Here is a 21,448-nt window from a genome sequence, read left to right on the forward strand (position 1 = left end):
CATCGGGTGTCCCTTCACTCACACTGAGCCAAAGGCACTTCTTACCAAGAAGATTTTGCGGGTGTGGCTGATTTTCAAAAGCTGCCAGGGCTTCATTGCTTGCCAGTCCTCCTGGAGCTGCAGCTGCTCTGTGCCATGCAGCCAGGGCCACCTGCCTGGGGGGGAGCAAAAACGGGGTGCTTAGAGAGAGGGTGCAGAAGTGGAAGTGCAGTCTGAGAGCATTGGGCAGAAAAGTTGCTGGCAAAGAAAAAGGGCACCAGACAGGTCCAGGGAGCAGATACCCAGGGAGGGTCCAGGGCTATTGTGAGCGGGGGCAAGGCAAAATGACTTTTCAGACTGCAGGCAGGCAGGCAGGTTGGATAAGGCTTTCTCTCGTCAGGGAGAGTGGCCCCTGACTGCCCATGCCTGGGGGATCCAGCCCGACACAGCTTGTCTTACTTCTCTGCTGCAGGACAAACGTGTGCAGGTGATAGAGAGCTTCTGCAGCCTCAGGACGCATCCCCTTGTCCTTGCAGGTGAAACAGAGGGTGAGGTGCCCCACCAGCTTCCCCAGCATTACAAACTGATGTGTCTTGGAGCACTGATGCCTGCGGACTGTGGCTTGGGCAAAGCAGGGGCAGACCTGGGGGAAGAGAGGCAGTGTGAGCACAACGGGAGCCCCAGCTGCTCCCAGAGCAGCTAGGCAGCAGCCAAGAGCAGGGCAGGGCTGCCGGACCCAGGTTCCTGCCTGTGCCCGGGGCAGCCCTGCCCTGCCCTGCCCTGCCCTGCCCTGCCCTGGGAGAGAGCATCGACAGGACAGGGGCAGGGCAAAGACCCCTGCTCCCGACCTGCTGGCTGGGTGCCCAGCTTCCCTGGGAGGTGCCGGGGCTCAGGGGCACAGGGACAGGGCACTGGGGCTGCCCAGACCAGGAGCTCGGTACCTGCGGCAGGGAGTAGGTGGTGATGAAGTTCACCAGCCTGGCGATCCGTGCCATGGCCCTCTCCTGCACCTCTGCCAGCTGGGAATCGGTGAAGGGCAGCAGCAGCTGGGAGGAGAAAAGCTGCTGGTGTGCCAGGGAGGTGGCATGGCACAGCATGGCACAGCCAGGCTTGCTCTGGGGCAGTGCCTGGGATGGGGCATGTGTCCTTCTTGCCCCTCACAGCAACCTGCTGCGGGCAGGCAGGTCACTGCATCCCGCTTCTGCTGCTGCCTCTGCTGCCTTCCATTCACTCCCCACCAAAAAACATCCCTCTGCCTCCCACCCAAGGACTCCAAGGCTTTGGGGTGACCACCTCACTGGGGACCTGTGGTGGGGGCTCTGGGATATGGCCCATGGTGAAGCTGGAGGGGGAAAGCCCCAGGGCTGGGCTCCCCTTGCCAGACAGGCAGGTCCATCTGGGAGGCAGTGTTGGGGAGGACGGGCAGCGGGCAAGGCTGCAGAGGTGGCGTGGGCTGGGGCAGGAGAAGGGGCTCTGGCGGGAGCCAGGAGGCAGGGGGGTGGGGGGGGGGCATGGCTGGTAAGGAGAGACATTCCCTGCCCCCCTCCTTGCACCAGGTGCTGGGGGTGGGCACCGCTCAAGCCAGGGGTCACTGCCCATGGGGACCCTGTGCCAAGGTCAGACCTCCAAGATGTTCTGCAGCTCCACGATGCCAAGGGTGCCGGCACTGCGTACCAGCACCTGCAGCATGCTGTCCATCGTGGCCAGGGTCTGTGAGGGGGACAGAGTCTTGGGGGCAGCCCTGGAAGCCTGGCAGGGGACGGCCATGGCCCTGCGGTGCCCAGGAAGGGGCCTCGCAGCCAGGGAACTCCCCATGGTTCACCCCCTGGCACACCTTGGAGCAGAGTGAAGCATCAGAGTGTCCTCCTGAGGAGGCAGGTGGAAGATGTTGCAGAAGCAGGCATACAGGAGGCTGTTCTTCTTCTCCTGCAGAAGCAGCCCCGCTCTGCTGCGGGGACAGAGGAGGAGGCAGACCCTGGGCTTAGAGACCTGAGCTGAGCCCCATGCCATGGGGGACCCCTCAACCCTCCATCACACTGGCACTTGCATTTGCGGGGAAAACCCTGTGGCACCCCCTGCCCTGTTCTCTGCCTCCCTCTCAGACCCACGACTGGGGATGCCCCCCACCTGGGACCGGTGCCATCGGGGCCACCAAGCTGGGGGCTGGGGCAGGTACCTCATGGAGATGATGGCCAGCATGGCTTGCTGCTGCACCATAATGCCCTGGGGGCCAGCGGGCTCCTCTTGCAGCAGCACCTGGGGAGCACAGCAGCGTGGGACAGCTCAGGATGGGGCAGTTTCCTTCGCCCAGCAAGAGCCTGTGGGGCTGGCAGAGCCCAGGTGCCCCCATCCTGGCACCCAGTGGTCCCAAGCCCCATGGCTGGAAGGGCTGTGCCCGTCACAGAGCCACAGGCTGGCCAAGGGACCTGCAAACATCCAGCCAGGCCGCCCAGGTGGCTTTGGAGCATCTCCAAGGATGGAGACCTGGAGCAGTGCTCATCCGCAACCCCCCTGCCTGGCCAAGCTCTCATCTGCCCCCGGGGCTGTGTCGCTGCCTGCTGCCCCTGCCCCTGCCCCTGCCCCTGCCTCAGCCTGACTGGCCGTCCCCTCACCTCGATGGTCTCCACCACCTCCGGCTGGCAGAAGTAAAGCATGTCCCACGCAGCGGAGTCCATGCTGGTGGTGCTGCAGACGGTGCAGATGGAGGCCAGAAACCTCAGCTTCTGGGCCTCTTGCTGCCAGCCAGGGAGGAGACAGACAGACAGACAGTGTCAGGGGGGAGAGACAGCCAGGTGGGGGGCCCAGCACAGCCCCCAGCACCTCCTGAGCACGGGACAGGGGCCGAAAGACAGGCTGGGAGACACGGGCACAGCCTCATAGAAGTGGCCACGGATACCTTTGGTCTGCTCCTGAGGAAGGCTCGAATGATGTCCAGGGTATTGTCTTCCTCCCTGGGCAAAGCCAAGGCAGAGCAGCACAGATCTGGCCAAGAGAGAGCAGGAAGGGCTGGGGGGCAAGCAGCAGGGAAAACCCGAGCCCTCTGCCCAGCTCCCAGGGATGCCACAAGCCCTTGCTCAAGGCTGGGACACCGGTGTCCCCTGTGTGCCCCAGGAGAGAGGGTGTGATGCTGGAGGGCAGCACAGGGAGGGGGCCCTGCTGTGGTCTGGTAAGGGATGCGCTGGCACCAGGGCACAGGGAGAGTCCCTGTCCCAGAACGCCAGAACAGAGCTCCCTTCCCGGCCACTGCACTGTGGGAGCTCTGATGCCAGCCTGGCTGGGGGATGTGAGCCTGGCCCAGGACAAGGCAGGGCAGGCTGGGGAGCCCCCTGCTCCACAGCACCCGCACACTCACCTGCCCGCAGCAGCTGGACCTCGGACATCTCATGGGGCTTTGGCCTGGATCTGGGAGCCGGGGCAGCTCCAGCCTTCTCCACCCAGGCCTGCCTAACGTGGCCAGGGGGTCTCTCCGCCATCCTGCAGGAGGGAGGGAGGAAAGGGGTGAGGAGGACCCCCTGCCACCCCAGGGGTGGTGGGGGCAGAGGTGGCTGTGCTCAGGGGCTCCTTGCTCCCATCCTGTCCCAACACTGTCCTCCCAGACACTGCGGGAGCAGGGCTGGCTGCCACAGGGTGTCGCAAAGTACCCCAATGTCACTCCCCTAAGCCCCCTGATCCCCCCTCCCCAGAAGCCCTCTGGCTGCCCCGGAGCACGTGGACCCCTCCTCGCCCTGGGGGGACGGGACTGGCTCCCTCTTCCTCCTCCTCCCGCTATGGGGCTGGGGTTTGTCTGTATGGGGGCATCCCCCTTGTCGCAGACACCCCTCTGTCCTCTGTCCCTTCCCTCCCAGGGCCTGGTGCCACCCCCACCTATGGCCAGGCCGAGCCGGGGAGCAGCCCCCAGCCCCTCAGGCACGCCGAGGCTCTTCCCTCGTCCTCAGGAGGCGCAGGACAAGGCCCGCCGGGCTCCCCTCGCTCGAAGGCAGGTGGGCACACCGGGACACCAGAGGCCTTCCTGTGCGCTCAGCCACAGCGATCTGCGACCGTTGGGGTCTGCTGGGTTGCCCTGGTTACGGCTGCCGCGGCAGGCGGCAGGGTTCCATCGGCCGTTCGCTGGCACGAGGGAGGGGGGGAGTCCCCCCTCCCCCCCTCCCCGGGGCCTACGCCCCCGCTGGGCTCAGCCCGGGCCTGCTGGGTCGTCTGAGCGGGCGCGGGGGCCCGGGCCGGGGTGCTGGGGGACGCGCTACGCCCGGGGTGGTGGGGCCGGGAGCGAGGTGGCGTGGGCACAGAGGGGTCGGTGCGTGGGGACGGGCGGGAGGTGAGGCGAGAGGCCGGTGGGCAGCGGGAGGCTGCGGGTCGGGCCGTTGCGGCGAGCTCGGCCCAGCAGCGGGGAGCAAGGCGGACGGCAGCGGCGGCGGGGCCGGCAGGTGGGTACGGGCGGGAAGGGGACGGGAACGGGGGAGCGGGGGAAGAAGGAAGGAAGGAAGGAAGGAAGGAAGGGGGAAAGGGGAGGGGGAGAGGGGTCTGGTGATGGGTCAGGGATGGGGTCGATGAGGGGGTCAGGGATGGGGTCGATGAGGGGGTCAGGGATGGGGTCAGGGATGGGTCAGGGATGGTCAGTGAGGGGCTGGGGGCCACTTGTCTGGGAGGTCCAGCCGTGGGGTGGGCGCAGTGATCAGCTGGGTGGTGCCGTTCAGGTTTGTGCAGCCTGTGCGGGTGTAGCGTGGTTTGGAGTGATGGGGGGGTGCAGGCAGGGTGGGCTGCGCTGTGCAGGGGTGCAGTCTGTTTTGGGTGCTGGGGGAGGTGCCCTGGACAGACGTGTCATTCATGCTGGGGAAGCAGAACCAGGCGCTGGTGAGCCGGTGCAGCGGTTCCTCCTGCGCAACATTCTTAGGAAAACTCTCCTTTTTCTTTCCTTTTCCTTGCTCCTTCGCTTCCAGATCTCCGTGGTCGCAGTTTGTGCTGCCTCACCTCCAGCACAGCGTGCAGAATGAAACGACGGTCACAGAATTCGTCCTCCTGGGGTTCTGCAGCACCCCAGCCCTGCAGCGCTGCCTCTTTGGCCTTTTCTCTGCCCTCTGCTCTGCCACTCTGATGGGAAACGCACTTGTCTTTCTGCTTATCTGCCTGGACTACTGCCTCCCCATGTACTTCTTCCTCTGCCACCTCTCCATCGCGGACATCTGCTACGCCTCCAGCAATGTCCCCCGTATGCTAAGGAGCCTCCTTGGACAAGGCAGAACCCCCTCCTTTGCTGGGTGTGGGGCACAGAGCCATCTTTATTTAATCTTTGCACTTACGGCGTGCGTGCTGCTGGCCATCATGTCTCACGTTCGCTATGTGGCAATCTGCCGTCCCCTGTGCTATGCCCTCATCGTGATCTGGAGGCTGCGCCTCACCCTTGCCACGGTTTTGTGGGCTTTGGTGTTTGTATTTGGTACACTGCAAGCCTCTCTGGCTTTACACCTGCCTTTCTGTGGCCCCTGCGAGGTTGTCCACTTCTCCTGTGAAATTCTTGCTGTCTCAAAGCTGGCCTGCCCTGCCGCTCCTGCCAATAAAGTCCTGATCTTTGCTGTTTGTGTGTGCTTCTTCCTCTTCCCTTTAGCCCTAATCCCGATTTGCTCCCTGGACAGCCTGGCCACCGATCTGCGCATCCGCTCTGTGCCAGGATGGCACGAAACCACCTCCACCTGTGGCTCCCACCCGACCGTGGTGGGTGTCTTTTATGGAAACGCCATCTTCGTGTACGCGGGGCCTGGGAGCGGTAACTCCTCTGGGAGGGAGAAAGTTCTTTCCCTTTTCTACAGTCTCGTCAGCCCCAGTTTGAACCCCGTCATTGACAGTCGGAGGAACAAGCAGGTGAAGGAAGCCTTGCTGAAGCTTCAGAGAAGGAAGAGGGTCTTTCATTCCGTCTAGCTGGCGCTCTAGGCTTTCACCTGTCTCCTGTCTTTCTGCTCTTTCTTCTTGAGCTCTTGCAGTATTTCTCACGGAATGTTAAGTGGTTAAAAGTGTCCTGGTTTCAGCTTGGATAGAGTTAACTGTCTTCCTAGTAGCTGGTACAGTGCTATGTTTTGAGTTCAGTATGCAAAGAACCTTGATAACACTGATGTTTGCAGTTGTTGCCGAGGAGTGTTTAGACTAAAGTCAAGGATTTTTCAGCTTCTCATGCCCAACCAGCGAGAAAACTGGAGGGGCAGAAGAAGTTGGCACAGGACACAGCCAGGGCATCTGACCCAAACTGGCCAACAGGGTATTCCATACCATGCGACATCCCATCTAGTATAGGAACTGGGGAGTGGGGGGGAAATCGCTGCTCGGGGACGAGCTGGGTGTGAATGGTGGGTGGTGAGCGATTGCACTGCGCATCATTTGTACATTCCGATCCTTTTATTATTGCTGTTGTCATTTTATTAGTATTATCATTATTAGTTTCTTCCTTTCTGTTCTATTAAACCGTGCTTATCTCAACCCACGAGTTTTACTTCTTTTTCCGGATTTTCTCCCCCATCCCACTGGGTGGGGGGGGAGTGAGTGAGCGGCTGGGTGGTGCTTAGTTGCTGGCTGGGGTTAAACCACGACAGAGACAGAGTCACAGCAGCACAGAATGGATGCTGAAAGAGACCTCTAGAGATCATCCAGCCCACCTCGGCTGCTCGAGCAGGGCCAGCTGCAGCAGGCTGTGAGTCTGCTTCTCGAAGGTTCTATTGGCTGCGTTGCTCCCAGGTTGTGGAGCTCGCATGGGAAATGGGCAATGAAGAGGGATGAAGTTTTCAGGCACTTTCTGGCCGGTGCAGTGATTTTTTATTTTTTTTTCCCTTCTGATTTTTTCTCCCCACTTCCTGGTCTTGCGGCTGCCCAAGGCACAGCCAGACAAGCGGAGGAGGGTCCCTGCCTGGCCTGCAGCTCCCTCCCTCGCCATTCTTGGGGTGATTTGGGGTTATGTTGCTGTGTCAGTGAGGCAAAGCTGGGCTCTTGGGGGCTGAGGTCAGTGGGACCCGAGGAAGGCCGTGATGGTCTTGAGGCTTTGAAGGGCTGTGCACTGAGCCCTGTCCCCACTGGAGGGGACGCTGGTGGTGTTCAAGACGAAGGCCTTGCAGCCCTTGTTGTCGTGTGTGCCCGTGTCCCCCCCGGCCCCCAAGGTCTGTCGTTGTCGCAGGGGCTCTGTGCTGCTTTCTGCGTGGGGCCGTGTCCGTGAGTCCTGCAGGGACCTGTCTGTCCTGGCTTCCCCACCAAAGGGCTGCTTCCCCTGGGGAAGGGGAGAGGGGAGTTGTTCCCGTTCCCACCCCCCCACCATCGCCTGCCCAGCTGGTGGAGACTGGGCCCTGGGGGTGGCTGGGTTCCCCTCGTGGCTTGCTGGCTCAGATTTGGGGCTCAGTGGGGCTTTTGCACCTCTTGGGGGCTGTTTCTTGGTGTCCCCTGTGCTCCCTCCCCGTCCCACACAGGCACCGAGCAGTTCTGGAGAAGGAGCTTTTAATTAAAAAGACAAGAGAAAAGGTCCCATCCAAGCTGGTCTAACCCCTCCCTAGCCACCCCCGCCCACCCCCCCTGCCATATACCTCACCCCTCCTCTCCCACCCCCCGCACTGCCCCCATCTCCATCCCTCTCACCCCTGTCTAATCCCCCCCCGACACACACACCCTCACGTTGGCTGCCAGAGCCCTGCGCTTGCTGGGTGCCATTGGCAAGGAGCTCTGCGCCTGCCTCTTCCTCCGCTTGCCTGCCGTGGCAGGTGGGGACCGTGGCAGGTCCATCCCCGCACCCTGCCACGGCTCCTGGGGCTCCATCCCGCCGCCGTTGACTAGTTTGAGGCTCAGCATGGCGTCGCTGAGCTCGGGGATGCAGTAGTCGGGGGTGAGCATCTCCTCAGGCAGCGAGAGCGAGCTGAAGTCGTGGTCGGGGGTGTCTGTGCTGGTGCCAGCAGCATCCTCAGGCACGGAACCTCTGCTGGGAGCATCCTGGCTGACCCCCACTCTATCCAGGGCGCAACCGAAGAGCCTTAGGGTCTCTTCCAGGAGCATCTCCTCGGACACTGCAAGGTTGCCAGCAGTGTCCCCAAGGGCTTCGTTGTTGGCGGCAGCGCAGGGGCTGGTGTGGACATCGCTGCCCGGGGGTGCCCCCACAGGGGTGGCCGTGCTGGCGATGTTGATCTGTGCCAGCTGCCCCTTGATGTGCTGGTAGCCAGGGATGGACACTGGCAGCTCCAGAGGGTCTGGGGCCACCCCACTCCTCTGGTTTTTGTAGGGTGTGAGGTATTGTGGTTGGCCCTGGGGGGCCCCGCAGCCCCCGGGACCCCACAGGGCAGCACCCGGCAGAGAAGCGGCGCCTTGGCCAAGCATGGCGGTGGCCGTGGAGGCAGGTCGGTGGTTGTCCACTGGATGCGGAAGACCCGGGGGTCGAAGAGGCAGCCACATGGAGCCCTCTGCAGACCTGTGTGGGTGAGGGGGAGCTGTGCTGGGCCGGGGGAACTGTCCAGGGGCACCCGCCGAGCCGGCCCCGATGGCCGACATCCCCCAGCTCTGGGCCAGGGGCGTGGGGAGCTTGTGGCCGGGGTGATCCCCACGGGGTGAGCCGCTGTGCCGGTGGGACAGGGTTGCAAATCGGGGAGGAGACTGGCATCTAGGAGGTGAAAGGGGAGAGGTGGCCCCAAATATTTGGGGAATTCTCTGCAGATGGGCTTTACTGGGCACGCGCCGCCCGGGCGAGGGCAAGGATGCTCACCGGGGCTTGCTGAACCCCCATGCGAAAAGTGCCGGGGGAACGGGTGTGATGGGGATGGCGAAGGGGCCAGAGCAGACTGGGGTGCCATACCTGCTGGTGGTGCCTGGGGGGCCCGGGCTGCAGGGAAGGGCTGCTCCCGCGTGGGCAGGCGGCACGGGTTGGCTGAGCCTGAGAGAATGAGACAGGAGCGATGGCCGGCGGTCACCTCTGCTCTTGTCCTCCAAGAGCATCCCTGGGCTGCAGGGGTTGGGGTCGGTCCCTACCTCAAGGGTAGAAGGTTTTGGGGAGCACGAATGGCTGGAAAAGCTGGAGCGCTGGGGGGCCCCAGGGCCCAGGCAGTGGGAGCTGCTTTGGTGGCCGTGCCATGGTCCCTTCTGGCTGTTAGCTGCCAAGGACTCTTTGGTGTCTCCCCGGAAGGAATGCGGGGGCTCCCTGTGTTCCGCCCCACCCCCAAGAGCCTCCCCAGCTCCTCCTGGGGAGGGAAAGGGTTAAGGGAGGCTGGGGTGGCCCCGGGGCCTACAGGCGGCTCTCGGGGTCTGCGGGTGCAAATGCTCTTGGCTTTCAACAGTATTTTTCCGGTGGGGGAAGAAGAACAAGTTGATTCAGCCGAGCCGAGTGGGCACCAAGCTGCAGCCACAGCCTCCTTGCGCCAGATGGCAAATGCGTTTGTGACCGTTGCCCGCGCTTCTGTTCGCTGCGTTGACCGGAGCGAGGCAGAAATAGGAAAAAGGACGTCGAGGGCATGAAGGAAGGTCATACAATGTTGCTCGGTGGCACGCTTTCCCCCAGCCCTCGCTCCAGTAGTGCTGTCAGGTCTTTCAGTCTCCTGCTGGGAAAAGCAGCAGCTCTGGATCCCCCTGGGAGGGGGTGGCCCTTTCCCTGGGTGCGTGACACCCCGGAGGAGACAGTACCCGCTGCCGCGTGCTCCCAGAAAAGGACTGGATTCTGCCCAACGTCCGGTGTCAGGGCGCTGGGGCTGTTTGCGCTCTACGGGATCCCAGGGATGGGGTTAGTACATCCCCTCCTCGTGCTTGGAGGATTCGGCACTAGCAAGGACACCCCAAGGGTACCAAGGACACAGGCCTCTCGCTCCCGCTGTGTGAACAGTGTGTGGCCTGGGGGAGTCGGGACAACTGCCGTGAACCGGAGGCCAAAGATCTCTCCTGGCCTGTATCCTGGTAATCAAAGAGATTGCGCTCTGTTCGTGAGGCACCTCTGGCTGCAAGATTGTGCAATGCCATGTGCTGCGTAACTTGTGGCAGGGACCGATGCTGGGGGCATGAAGGCAAGCGCGCTTCTAAAAGCATAAAACTCCATTTCATTTCAGAGCGCAGCTGAGCCACCCCGCTCCTCAAGACTCTGCCATCTGCACCGCTGTGGCTGGGACCGGGCAGTGCTGCACATCCCAAAGGCCACCAAGTCACACCCGTGTCCCTGCTTTTCCGGGAGCTTCTGCGATGCGAGCGATGTTCTGGGGGCTGATCTCTTGGACTACAGCTACCCCGTCCCTGACCGGCAGCTGGCCAGGAGGGTTGTGTCCAGGGTGGAATTCCACCTCTCTGACAAGAACCTGGCCAAGGATGCTTTCTTCCTGAAACATGTCCAGAAGAACAAGATGGGCTTCGTCAGCATCAAACTGCTGACGTCCTTGAAGAAGGTAGGCAGCGCGTTGCGTTGGCCAGCCGAGGTGGGAAGTGGCCTCCATGTGGAAGACGCCTGGATGTCTGGGTGTGTGGGTGTGCTCTGGCTGTCTGCCATGGCCAAAACACTGCTGTGTTATCAACAGCTTTCTAGCTACCAGTACAGAGCACAGCACTACGAGGGCTGCTGTGGGGTAAAGGAACTCCAACTCATCCAGATCCAATACAGAAGGAAAGTGGAGAAACAACAGAGGGAGCAGCCCAGGGACACAGAGCCCCAGGTCTCATCTGGCCGCTCCTGTGACCATATGGTGTATTCAAAATCAAATACCTGAAGTGCTCCCTTAGATGCAGTTTACAGCCAGGGGACAAGAAGGTGGCAGTTCTGCATTTTGCAGCTCCCAGGCTGATGGCAGAGCCAAAGCAAAAAAAACAAACCCCAAACCAAACCAACCAAGAGAGGTAAAACTGGAGCGCAGGGAGCAAATGCTTTTCTTTCACCTTAGGCCAACTGCTTGGACGCTCTCTATGCTGCCCTGCCACAGAGGGCATCCCTCTCGTACCAGTAAGAGACATAAGAGTGAATTAAAGCCAGGACCCCAAACCAGACCAAAAACCCGGTTGTGATCAAGAAGAAAGTGGAGAATGCATCAAATATAACAGAAAATTATTTTGGACATTCCCAGTTTACATTTGGAAAAAAGAGAAGGAAAACAAAGAGGAGGAATTAGGTATTAAAAGAAGAGCACTGAATGATAAAGCCATAGCAGTCCCTCTACCACTACAAACCCACACCCCCACACGCACGTACGCACACAGACTGAACACCACCAAACTCCCCTTGACTGTGACGTTCCCCTCAGCTTGCTGGTCTAGAGATACTGGATGCCTGAAGCACACCAAGGATAACTGAAAACATCTGCATGGCTTTAATGGGAATCCTCCAACTGAAACAAAGCGCTTTCTCCCTCTGTCTGCGTTGGCACATCCCCGAGTCACGCTCTCACTCCTCTCCTTCAAAGTCAAGATTCCTAAACGTGAAAAGCGGGAGTGGGGAAAGGTGAAGGGAAGAGAAAAAGAGGGAAAGCATCATCAGTGGAAGACCTGCCAGCTGCTGCTGATTCAGCCCTGTTTGGGAGACCACCCCAGCAGAGAGGAGTTGGTTTGCATGCCACGGTCCTCACTGCCTGTTCCCAGGGACAGGCCGTTTGCTCAGCCTTGCCGGCCAAAGCATGGGAAAAGCGTAGGCGGGCGCCGTCGCTTGCTGAGGAGCACGGTCACGTTCACGTACAATCCTTTACCTTTTTCCTCCCTGGATTCAAAGGGTTTCTGTCTTCAAAGTGAGAGCCTTCCATATGGTCGTTTGTGACATTTCATCCAGGATAACAATCTCAGAAGGATCAGTCCTGCAATAAATATTTTACATAGCAATCCGTGATTATGGGAACTGATGCCACCAAGGGCATTAGCATCAGCAAGAGGAACAACGGAGCCCCGAGAATCAAAGCTCTGCATAACCGTGGGAGGTTTTGCTGGATGAGGAGTTTTGGGAGGCAAGCCGGGGAGCTGCAGAGCAACAGCTCTGTGCAAAGGCTCTTGCTGGGGCTTAGCCCCGGTCCGGGTTCCTAAGCCACTGCTGGTACAGATCACGCCTGCAACTCCTCATGTGTTAAGTATGAGGATCTCCAGCTACCGTAAAAGCACTGATGTGGCAAGGTTTGGGGGTCAAACGCGAGTGCTGCAGCCACTCTGCTTGCGGTCAGAGCCTTGCAATCACTTCCTGCAGCCCTGCCCCCAAATTTGATTTTCCCACCAAGCTGCCTGCTGGTTTCTGTGGGATGCCCCACAAAGAGGCAAGTGGAGAAAACTCTGCCAAACACCTTCAAGCTAATCTTGCCGGGGTTCCTGGCGCTTGGTGGAGCTTTACCTGTCACTGCTTTGCTTTGGGATATCCACGTCACTGGTCTTCCCCACGTTCAGCTGAACTGAACTTGCAGCAGCAGCAGCAGCTTCCATGGCCCTCCTGGACTCCTGATGTAAAAAAGGGACAAATCACGTTCTCTGTCTTTGATCAAAGTGGAGATAAGCTGAATGCCCAGCACAAACTTAGCAGTCTGCCCTCCGCTTCTGCCCCTTGGCAGCTATAGGTATTAGTGCAGCAGGGGAGAAACCGTTCACTCCAAAGATTTCGGGGCAGGGGGACTGTGTGTTCAAAACACGATTATGAGCAAGTCTTGCCAGCAGCAGCAGCCGCAGCAGCATCTAATAATAATCATCATAATGATAATGACCTTTGTGAAAAACGACTCGTTTTAAAAATTACACCTGTATTCAAGCGTTCAGCTCACTGCTACTTGAGGAAACAAAGGTTACAAAAGTTACAGGCTATTGGGATCTATTTCGATTGAGTGCTGATCTTCCCCCAACATTTCCAGACAAGCTGTAAGAGAAACAGGCAATCTCACAGACACACGGAGATGTCCAGCCCCGAGGACACAGCAAGCCTTACCTCTTCTTCTTCTCCAGCTTCATTTCTGGCATCGTCCAACTTCTTCTTCCTTTCTGGCATAAGGTCATCCAGAAAGCTGAGCTCTCGCTTTGAGAAGCAGAAATCCATCGCTTTCCGGACAAATACGAGAGCCAAAACCTTCATGAATAAGAGGGAAGATGCGGTGAGCTCAGAGACGATGCCACCTCTCACAACAACGCTGCAAACACCCCGCTGCCGAGCGGTGGCAGCTCTTACCATCATGGGAAAGATGATGGCGGCACGGGACACCTTGATGGTCCAGAGCAGGACGAGGCAGGTCAGCTGGATCGCCGTGAAGAAATGCACCTTTCGCAAGGGCACGTGCCGCAGGTAGATGAAATCCGGCTGGTGTTTCGCTGGCATCCAAAACAGCTTCAAGCGATCAAAGAACTGTGAAATAAAAGGGAAAGGTTGCCACCTTGGGACTGCGGCAAGTTGCTGGCCCTCTCGAGACGTGGAGGCACTTTGCAGCATCTCGCTTGCCGTCAGAACTCCTGGATCCCACCGCATTCCTCCTGGGAGCAGCACCCATTTTCCCTTCGCTCCATCTAGCAACCGGCTTGCCCCTGAGAGCTGCCCACCAAACGGCAACTATTCCATGCCATTCCATTATTAGCATTTCTCGGCCCACTGAATCCCCCCGCGAGGATTTCCACCAGTGGTAGAAACTGCCTTCCCTTTGCACCAAATTCCCCCGCTTTTCACGTAACCAAACACTGACCTGCCCTAAACCCTGCAACAGAGAGCGCTGAACTTGCCTGGTCCTCCCAGCCCTCTATACCTCCTGTGCCTCCACCAATCTCTTTCTTACACAAAAGAGTTTCATTGCTTGCTCTGCGAGAAGTTTTTCCCATGCCACTGCTTTTTTCCCTGCTGCTACAGAGACAAAATACCAGGGAGCCGACATGCTGCATGCTGTAAAAGAGTCCGTACCTGAATTCTTCTGAGCGACGACACACCCATGTAGAGAAAGACGCCATAAAGCACAGGCATTGGTATAAACTGGGGGGGGGGGGGGGGGGGGGGGGGGGGGGGGGAGAAAAAAAAAAAAGAAAGAATGCAATCGTTTCTTTTTCTGTATTGCATTTTCAGTATTACCACCCTCTTCCACAGGCACTGCCTAAAATTGCTTGAAGCTTTCCAGCTTCCATTCAGGCTTAGAGATGGGTCAGATATTAACCATTGTTTTGCCATTTTGTGCGCACGAGTGAGCTAAGGCTCTGCTTTAGGCTGAACTTGGGAGTTATCTCTCCTCAGAATAATCCTATTTTCCAGAAAGGTTGGAGGAAAATAGGCAATTTCACCCGTGCTACCCTATGCCGCATTCTCTGGCGGTAGAAGAAACACTTCTGCCTATTCTTGGGGCAACAGGCAAAGGCCACAGGCCTCCTTTTAGCCTAGAGACGAGATTACTTTGTGGGAGGAACGTGCAAGGAAGCCCACGGGGATGACCTCAGTGTGTTTAGCTCCTGGGAACGGCTGCTCCGCGGCATTTGGGGAGCAAATTGCAGCCACTAAAGGGCTGCCTGTTTGAAACAGAGCAGATGTGCTCGTCTGAATATGCTCAACTGTAACCCATAAACATGGGCGGGCCTGAAAGACACCCAAAAATTCAAGCAGTTGCGTTGCTTGCTCGCCTCGAGCACACCAAATGGGGGCCTGAAGGGCTGCAAAACCTAACCGAGGCTGGTTCCCACCGTTGGTCAAGCCCCAAGGGTTGGGACCACCTCCTCCTCCTCCGCTCCACAACTAACTACTCAGGCCTGCAGAGAGGGGACTGTTTTTCTGTAACCTCCAACAAGCTCACGGTTGTTGGGTGGTTTGCATTTTCCTCTCACCTTTAACACGGAAGTGAAGAAGACAGAGCAGCCCATGAGCACAAAGATCAGCAAGCCAGTGACTCTCTGCTCTCGTATCCCCAGAAACTTGGGTTGTTCTCCTGGAGCTGAGCAGTCAGACTCTACTTTGAGGCTATTCACGTGGGTGATGGACAGGACGGTCGCAGCCACAAACCAGGGCAGCCCCATCACAGAGCACACCCCGAGCATCACGGCCACCACAAAAAGGTCCAGGTGGTACCCGCATCCTTTCTGCAGGCAGGAAAACAAGAAACAGAGCATCCCATAGCACAAGAGCAAGGATAACGTCGCAAGTCAGACTCAAACCCTGCTCGAGCACAAGTCAACTTCTTCAGAATTCAAAACAAGAAATGGAAACAAGCAAGGGTGTATGCAGGCTTTGCACAAGCACCTGGCATGAAAATCTGGCAGGAGTTCAGACACAATGGATATGCAGAGCTTGTGCATTAAATACTTCTCCAAAAAACAACAAGCCACAACCCAAAAGCACCAAACCATTTTTTCCACTCACAAAGAAAACTGTACCACTTGCAAAGAAGGTGTGACTCTGAGTTATCCCTGGCAGCGCATCAAAACAATTCATTCCCCACACCTGCTGCTGCTGCCATTTTAAAACAAAAACGCAGTTCTCTATTGCTCCAAGATTAATTAGCTCCTCCAAAAGGTTGCTCATCTGAACTGCCCTGTCACTTGCTCCCTGCATCATCGTTAATCCAGGAGAGCATCCTGCCACGCAGCCTGACCTTGTCCCAAACCAATGCCTTCAGAAAGCATCAGGAATAAGAGCTTCCCCCCAGACCTGCAGCCCAGAAGGGGCTGGAGTCATCTCTCGCAGGCCCTTACCTTCAGCTTGTGCTCCTTCCTGTTCACAATAACGGCACTGATCTGCTGGTCCATGAATATCAAGATGGTGCAGAGCAGAGCTGGGACGAGCGCAGCCAACACCGTCCACCAAGGGTTGGGTCCTATGGGGTTGATGAACCACCCGCGGTCGTCTCTGGTAGGCTGCAACAAAGCCCACACATCAGCATCGTCTCCCAGCCCAGGCACTCCACTGGCTTTCATTTTCCCCTCCCTCCTTGCGTCAGAGCACCTCCCAGCCCTGGCTTCATGTCCCCCTCTCCCGGGGGCTTCAGCAGTGCCAGTCTCCTCCTTGCAAGCAGCTCTAGATACTTCCCCTGTAGGTATCTAGTTTTGGGGCCATCTTCTCATTTCCAGGAGGAAGCAAGGCACTTGGAGGTGGAAGAGGAGATGGTCACACCACCAGCATCTCCTCCAGACTCAGCCCTGCCCTGCCCCGGCATCACCTTGTGGCACCCCCACGTGCCAAAACACCCCGTTACCTTGAACGCATGGGGGACCTGGAGCTTCGGCAATGGGATCCCAACCACAAAGTCAAGGAGCACCATGATGACGATGGTGAGGAAAACAGCAAAGTCGCTCACTGTGGACCGTACCTGGGGCGAGAAACCAGAGGTGAGAGGGGCATGGCAAACAGGGCCGTAAGGTGAGATGCAAGAGTTGCAGACATCCACAACTTTAAGGCTGCTTAACCAAATCCCACCACCCCTCTGAGCACATGCAGCCTGATCCCTTGCTTAGATACTGCTGCTGTGTTTGTCCCTGTGAGATCTGGGGTCAGACAATAAAAAAAAGCTTAACTAGGCCAACAAGGGTTGGTTTAAGTCAAAATCTAAAAATAATAATAATAATATTAAAAATAAGAAAACACATGTCTGCCACTACAGCTACACTCACAGCTACAATGGCAACAAGGCACTGAGGCATCCTTTAGTCCTCAAAAGGAAGCTCCTCATTCGAATCTACTTTCCACTCGAGCACATAATGCGCAGAAGGTAGGGGAAAAAAAACAAACCGAAAACCCCAACCCCCAAAACTTTGGGAAACCTGACTTCCTACTACCTGAGGAGAAGAAAAAAAATAAAAAAAAATCAAACCCCAAAAATCTTCAATCTGGGGCAGGTCACGAGGCAGGTGGGAAACGCTACGATGATTTTGCACTCATGGAAATGAGTGTGGGACATCCAAGCTCTTGGAGAGCTTGGCCTGCAAGGCCAACGTTTCCCAGCTTGACCAAGGCAGGGCAAATACTGCTTAGTGCTCCAGGAAAGCCATTTTGGGAAACGAGTGTGGAGGATGGACGCTGGCCACCTCCTTCTACTTACTCTGGTTGGAAAGTAGCGGCTGGTTTTAAACTTCTTCAAGAAGCTTGACAGGGCAAAGGTGGCGAAGAAGAGGATGCAGCACCAGAAGAATACATCAGGGGTGTAGGGGCCGTCGCGTCCACAGGCAGGTCCTTGAAACTCCCCACGCAAATACCGACATTCCTGGAGAAACAGAGCGTCAGGACACAAAGGCAGTGCGCGTGCGGCAGGGAAACCTCGCATAGCTAGGGGGTTTTGAGGATCTTGGTCCAAGATCCACGACCCTGTAACTGCTCCTGCCAATGGAGATTTATATTTAATGAGCAGCAGCAGCTGAACAAGTGACACATCGAACTACACAGCGGAGAAATGAGATGTGAGGAGACACCATACGCTAGTAACACATTACAAGAAACACTCATCCAGGTGACACTCTTCCATCAGTTGCTTGCATTCATAGCATTGTGTTTCCTTAACTGCATCTGGCTTCAGTCCTCACATCTTCCCGCAAAAAACAACGTGCCAGGCTCTCCCAACCCTGTGAAGAAAACCTCATCAGCTTTCCTAACTAAAAAGTAATTCTTTTAAAAATTATTTTTAAACCTGAAAAGGACTAGGATTCACAGGACTAGTGTCATTACATTCACTTCACAGTCCTCCTCAAAATGGGAGGACAAAAGATAATTGACATGACAAACGCCACAGTTACAGACGTTCCTTCCTGGGGGTGCAGTTCGCACACCTAGGAGCTCATGCCTGCAAGAATGGGTGACGCCAGGCAGCAGCCTCCTTACGTGCCTCTGATCTCAGGAAGAAACAGGTAACATGAATACTTTTACTCCATTTGCATCCTGAGGACCAGAGATGAAGCCCAAGATTTGCCTAGATGACACAGTCAGTTCCTTTAAGGGATGAAATTGTTCGTTTGAGTTTGGCTTCAAGGACTCCCACAGCTGGCGATTAACTAAGAGGTATGCTACAGCGAGGAGCCCGACACACAGACTGCAGGACAACTCATCACGCCAGGCCTCTGAGCTTGCAGTTCTCCGCAGGGCCCGGTGCTGCCTGAGCAGGTGGATGGACTTCCCAGTTCCAGAAATACAAGCTCGTGAATCAAACCCTCCTCAAGCACGCAGGCAAAACTGGCTGCGCTTTAGCGAAGCAAACCAACGAGGAGGCTTCCTTTGTTTGGGTGCCTCCTGTCTGACGATGCTCTGGGCTACTTTCTCTTCCTGGCAGCAACAGGAATAAGTTGCTCTCATACCTACCAGCTTCTGACAGAGAAAGAGGATGATCTCGTTCTTGCCTGCTAGGACCAGGGGTGGCAATAACGCAGTCTGCCGAGACTGGAAGGGGATGCCTTGGAGGCGGAAACACGCGGGTGTTCATTACTCCTGGGCACTCGGAATCACGGGAGGAGATGATGCCGAAGGGCCTGATCCGATTCACAAACTGACGCACCTTAGGACTGAAAAGGCTTCTCCTTCCACTAACTTACTTTTCTCTGCAACAACAGCCTCAGGAGAGTAACTTCTCCGTAACCCTTTACACTACAGCAACTACAATACTTAATCCTAATGTACCTTACAAGAAAACTACTGCGGTCTTCTCTACTAGAGGGCCAACGCTGCTGCGCCTGTAAGGAGCGCTTTACATTTTATTAACCTTTTGAAACAACGCACTAGCTTTCCTTGCAATCGCATTACGTGGGCTTCCTGGGACTTTATATATGCACGTTCGTTTTCTCTGGCTAAATCAGATTTGGAACGCAGGGGTGGCCATCTGAAAACACTGCAAAACATTCTTTTTACATACATCAGTTCTCTGGTGAAGGCAACAACTGAGGAGGATCTTCAGCTAATGTAAAACTGCGAAGCTCAGAGGAGTCGTACTCCAGCTAAAGATCTGCGCACTACTAGGCAGGAATGTCAAATTAAGCAATGCCCAACAGATACAAGTCATTGGACCTTTTCTTTTACAAGTAGGAAAGAAAGGGTACACAGAAAGATAGTGGTCTGTAGAAAATGCATGTAAATCATCAAGATTTCCAAGGATTACTCGAATCGCTTCCTGGAGAGGCCAAAACAAGAAAGGAAGGAAGAATATTAACAAGATAGCCACAATCCCACTGCCAAGTACAGTTTTCAGGCTTGGGAAAAAAAAAATAACATTACAGTTTGCAGGAGTCATGGAAGAGCAGGTTCCAGATATTTTGCTTTTCCTCCTCCCCTTCTTCCCCCTGCTCCCTCCCATCACCTTAGAGCACGCTGCCCTAACAGATTCACAGAAACTGAAGTGAACGAATATCTTAACCCTGAATTAACATAGAAGCAATACTATGGAGAGTGGAGGTGTGCTTTTAAATTTAACAAGTTCTACATTTAAGAAGCCTCCTCCTTGCCAGCACAACACATGCAAGTATTGACCTGTTTCAAAAATAAACATATTCCCCTTTTTCGGAATATTGACCCAATTCAGTTACCAAGGAACTGTAATTCAGCCCCAACAAACTCCTGCTTTATAAACGGGAAACTTTTTCTAGGAATACCTTTTGTTGGGAAGTGGCTTGCTGAAAAAGGACATGGGCCTGTGGAAAAGTTGTGCGAGCAGAGTTCTGTGTGAAAGAATGTCAGTTTGAGCAACAAGACTAGGCCTTGGCTGAAAATAGCTGGCTTTACTGATATTGGGAGAAAAACAACAGCTGGTCTCGCTGTTATCAGGAGAAAGACAGGGACGGTGTGACCTTGGCATAACTTCACAAGTAACTTTTGAAGAAGTTCTCATGAGAAAGTTACTGAACACGCGTAGCTGCCAACCACAAGTGGGTGTGTTTTAGTAATGAATAAACATTAGCAATGTACCAATCATATTAGGACTAGTAGGCATAATTATCGCAAACTGTATAAATATGAGCTATCCGTGCAAATAAAGTTGAATCACTTCTATCACTCATATTGGGTCGACTTATGTGCATTCCTCCGCCGCTCCAACAAATGGCGCCCGAACGGGGACCGAAGAAAGGGGAATTGGAGCGACGGACACTGAGAAGCACCGGTAGCAGCGACCGGGGGGCAAAAGATTAACCGAACGCTGATCGTCTTGGTTGGTGTGTTAACTCTCGTGCCTGGACCGTCCAAAAGGGGTTCGCCGTCACTAAGGGCTACTGGAAAAAGGCTGCAAAGACTTTTTAACCGAGGTGCCTTAATCAAGGTAGCACCCAGGAGTATCAAGAAGCCGGCCGGCAATGGATCAAGAGGTAGCCCTAAAATTATTACAGTGCTTTTTAGAAAAGCGGGGAGTAAACTGCATTAAGCAAATTTCGGGGTTAGTCACGCTGGGTCGCGTTAAGGGATGCTTTAAGAATCCGGATTTATTATTTAAGGAGAGTGAATGGCGTAGATTAGGAGACGTATTATGGGATATGGTAACTGATGATGATAAATCAGCTAAAAAACTAATGAAGCAAGGACAGAAACCTTTCAATTAGTGTGGGTACAGCTTTTGAGCTTAGTACCTGGAATGCTATCGGAACCTCCCTATGGGATGAAATTAGTGACGGGTCTAAAGAAGTTAAAGATCTTGTAACTTTATGGAAATTGATTAAGACAACTCTGTAAGAAATGAAAGCAGATCATAAAGCGTCGGAACCTCCCTATGGGATGAAATTAGTGACGGGTCTAAAGAAGTTAAAGATCTTGTAACTTTATGGAAATTGATTAAGACAACTCTGTAGGAAATGAAAGCAGATCGTAAAGCGTCTGCGTCTGCTTTTGCTGCTCTCTCTCTCCAACCGCAAGCGAAAGGGAAAAGTGGGGAGAAAAACATAATGCAGCGAGAGAGACTTTTTGGAGCTTGTTCGCCTACTCTCGTGCCCTTGACTTCTGCTCCACTCCCTGGGACTGCCGATATTAATCAGCCATCCGACAGTTCCCAAGCCTCCCTAACCGTACGATTAAAGGAAACCCTACAGAATCAGGGAGTGAGTAAAAATCTGCCTACGAAAAACCAGCCCTCAGATACCACCGTTCAACATGAACAAATTATACCTAGCATACACCCTGATTCAAATAATGCAAACAAGGACTTGGCTACTCTAATAATAGAACAAAAAGAGACAATGTTAGAATTGTTAAAGGAAATGGGGAAAAGAGACGGGGAAACCAACCGCACCCATGACAGACGCGGAGCCGCCTGTAATAGCCGCTGCAGAAGAAAGGCAGAGACATTGGAGGGGTGTAATAACAGATGCCATTATAGAAGGGACTATGCTCTAAGCATTCCCAGTTATTGCATCAAATGGACAGAAAAAATGGGAGGTGTTTGACTGGAAGGTCATTGAGAAATTAAGGAATGTTGTGAGTCAGTACGGAATCAAATCTGCGTTAACTCACCAAATACTGCAATTCATTTTTTCTGCTGATACGCTGATACCTCAAGATATTAAACAGCTAGCACAGTTGATTTTGACACCCGCCTGAATGTTAGTGTTTTTCTGGCAGTGGGAGAAGCTCTGTGATAGGGAACAAGCAACATCACGACAACAAACAGATCCCCTATGGGGA

General features: G+C 55.3%; 1 protein-coding gene across 11 annotated transcripts in view; it reads right to left on the reverse strand.

Annotated features, from left to right (window-relative positions):
• LOC126036925 (electroneutral sodium bicarbonate exchanger 1-like) overlaps window positions 1–21,448 on the reverse strand; it is a 363,065-nt gene that overhangs the window by 217,501 nt on the left and 124,116 nt on the right. For 10 of the 11 annotated variants that reach the window (XM_049797151.1, XM_049797153.1, XM_049797154.1 and 7 more), the window contains 10 exons: window positions 16,908–17,069; window positions 16,065–16,178; window positions 15,565–15,726; window positions 14,701–14,952; window positions 13,796–13,864; window positions 13,079–13,252; window positions 12,842–12,979; window positions 12,260–12,363; window positions 11,634–11,738; window positions 9,483–11,363 (listed from right to left, as the gene is read on the reverse strand). In XM_049797151.1, coding sequence (XP_049653108.1) covers window positions 11,651–11,738; window positions 12,260–12,363; window positions 12,842–12,979; window positions 13,079–13,252; window positions 13,796–13,864; window positions 14,701–14,952; window positions 15,565–15,726; window positions 16,065–16,178; window positions 16,908–17,069 — 1,263 coding nt within the window. In that variant the 3' untranslated portion in view covers window positions 9,483–11,363; window positions 11,634–11,650. Of the gene's footprint in view, window positions 1–9,482; window positions 11,364–11,633; window positions 11,739–12,259; window positions 12,364–12,841; window positions 12,980–13,078; window positions 13,253–13,795; window positions 13,865–14,700; window positions 14,953–15,564; window positions 15,727–16,064; window positions 16,179–16,907; window positions 17,070–21,448 lie in introns of those variants that run through there. The other variant, XM_049797149.1, reaches the window with a different exon arrangement.

This window comes from Accipiter gentilis, unplaced genomic scaffold (assembly GCF_929443795.1).
Source record: "Accipiter gentilis unplaced genomic scaffold, bAccGen1.1, whole genome shotgun sequence".
Lineage (NCBI taxonomy): Eukaryota > Metazoa > Chordata > Aves > Accipitriformes > Accipitridae > Astur > Astur gentilis.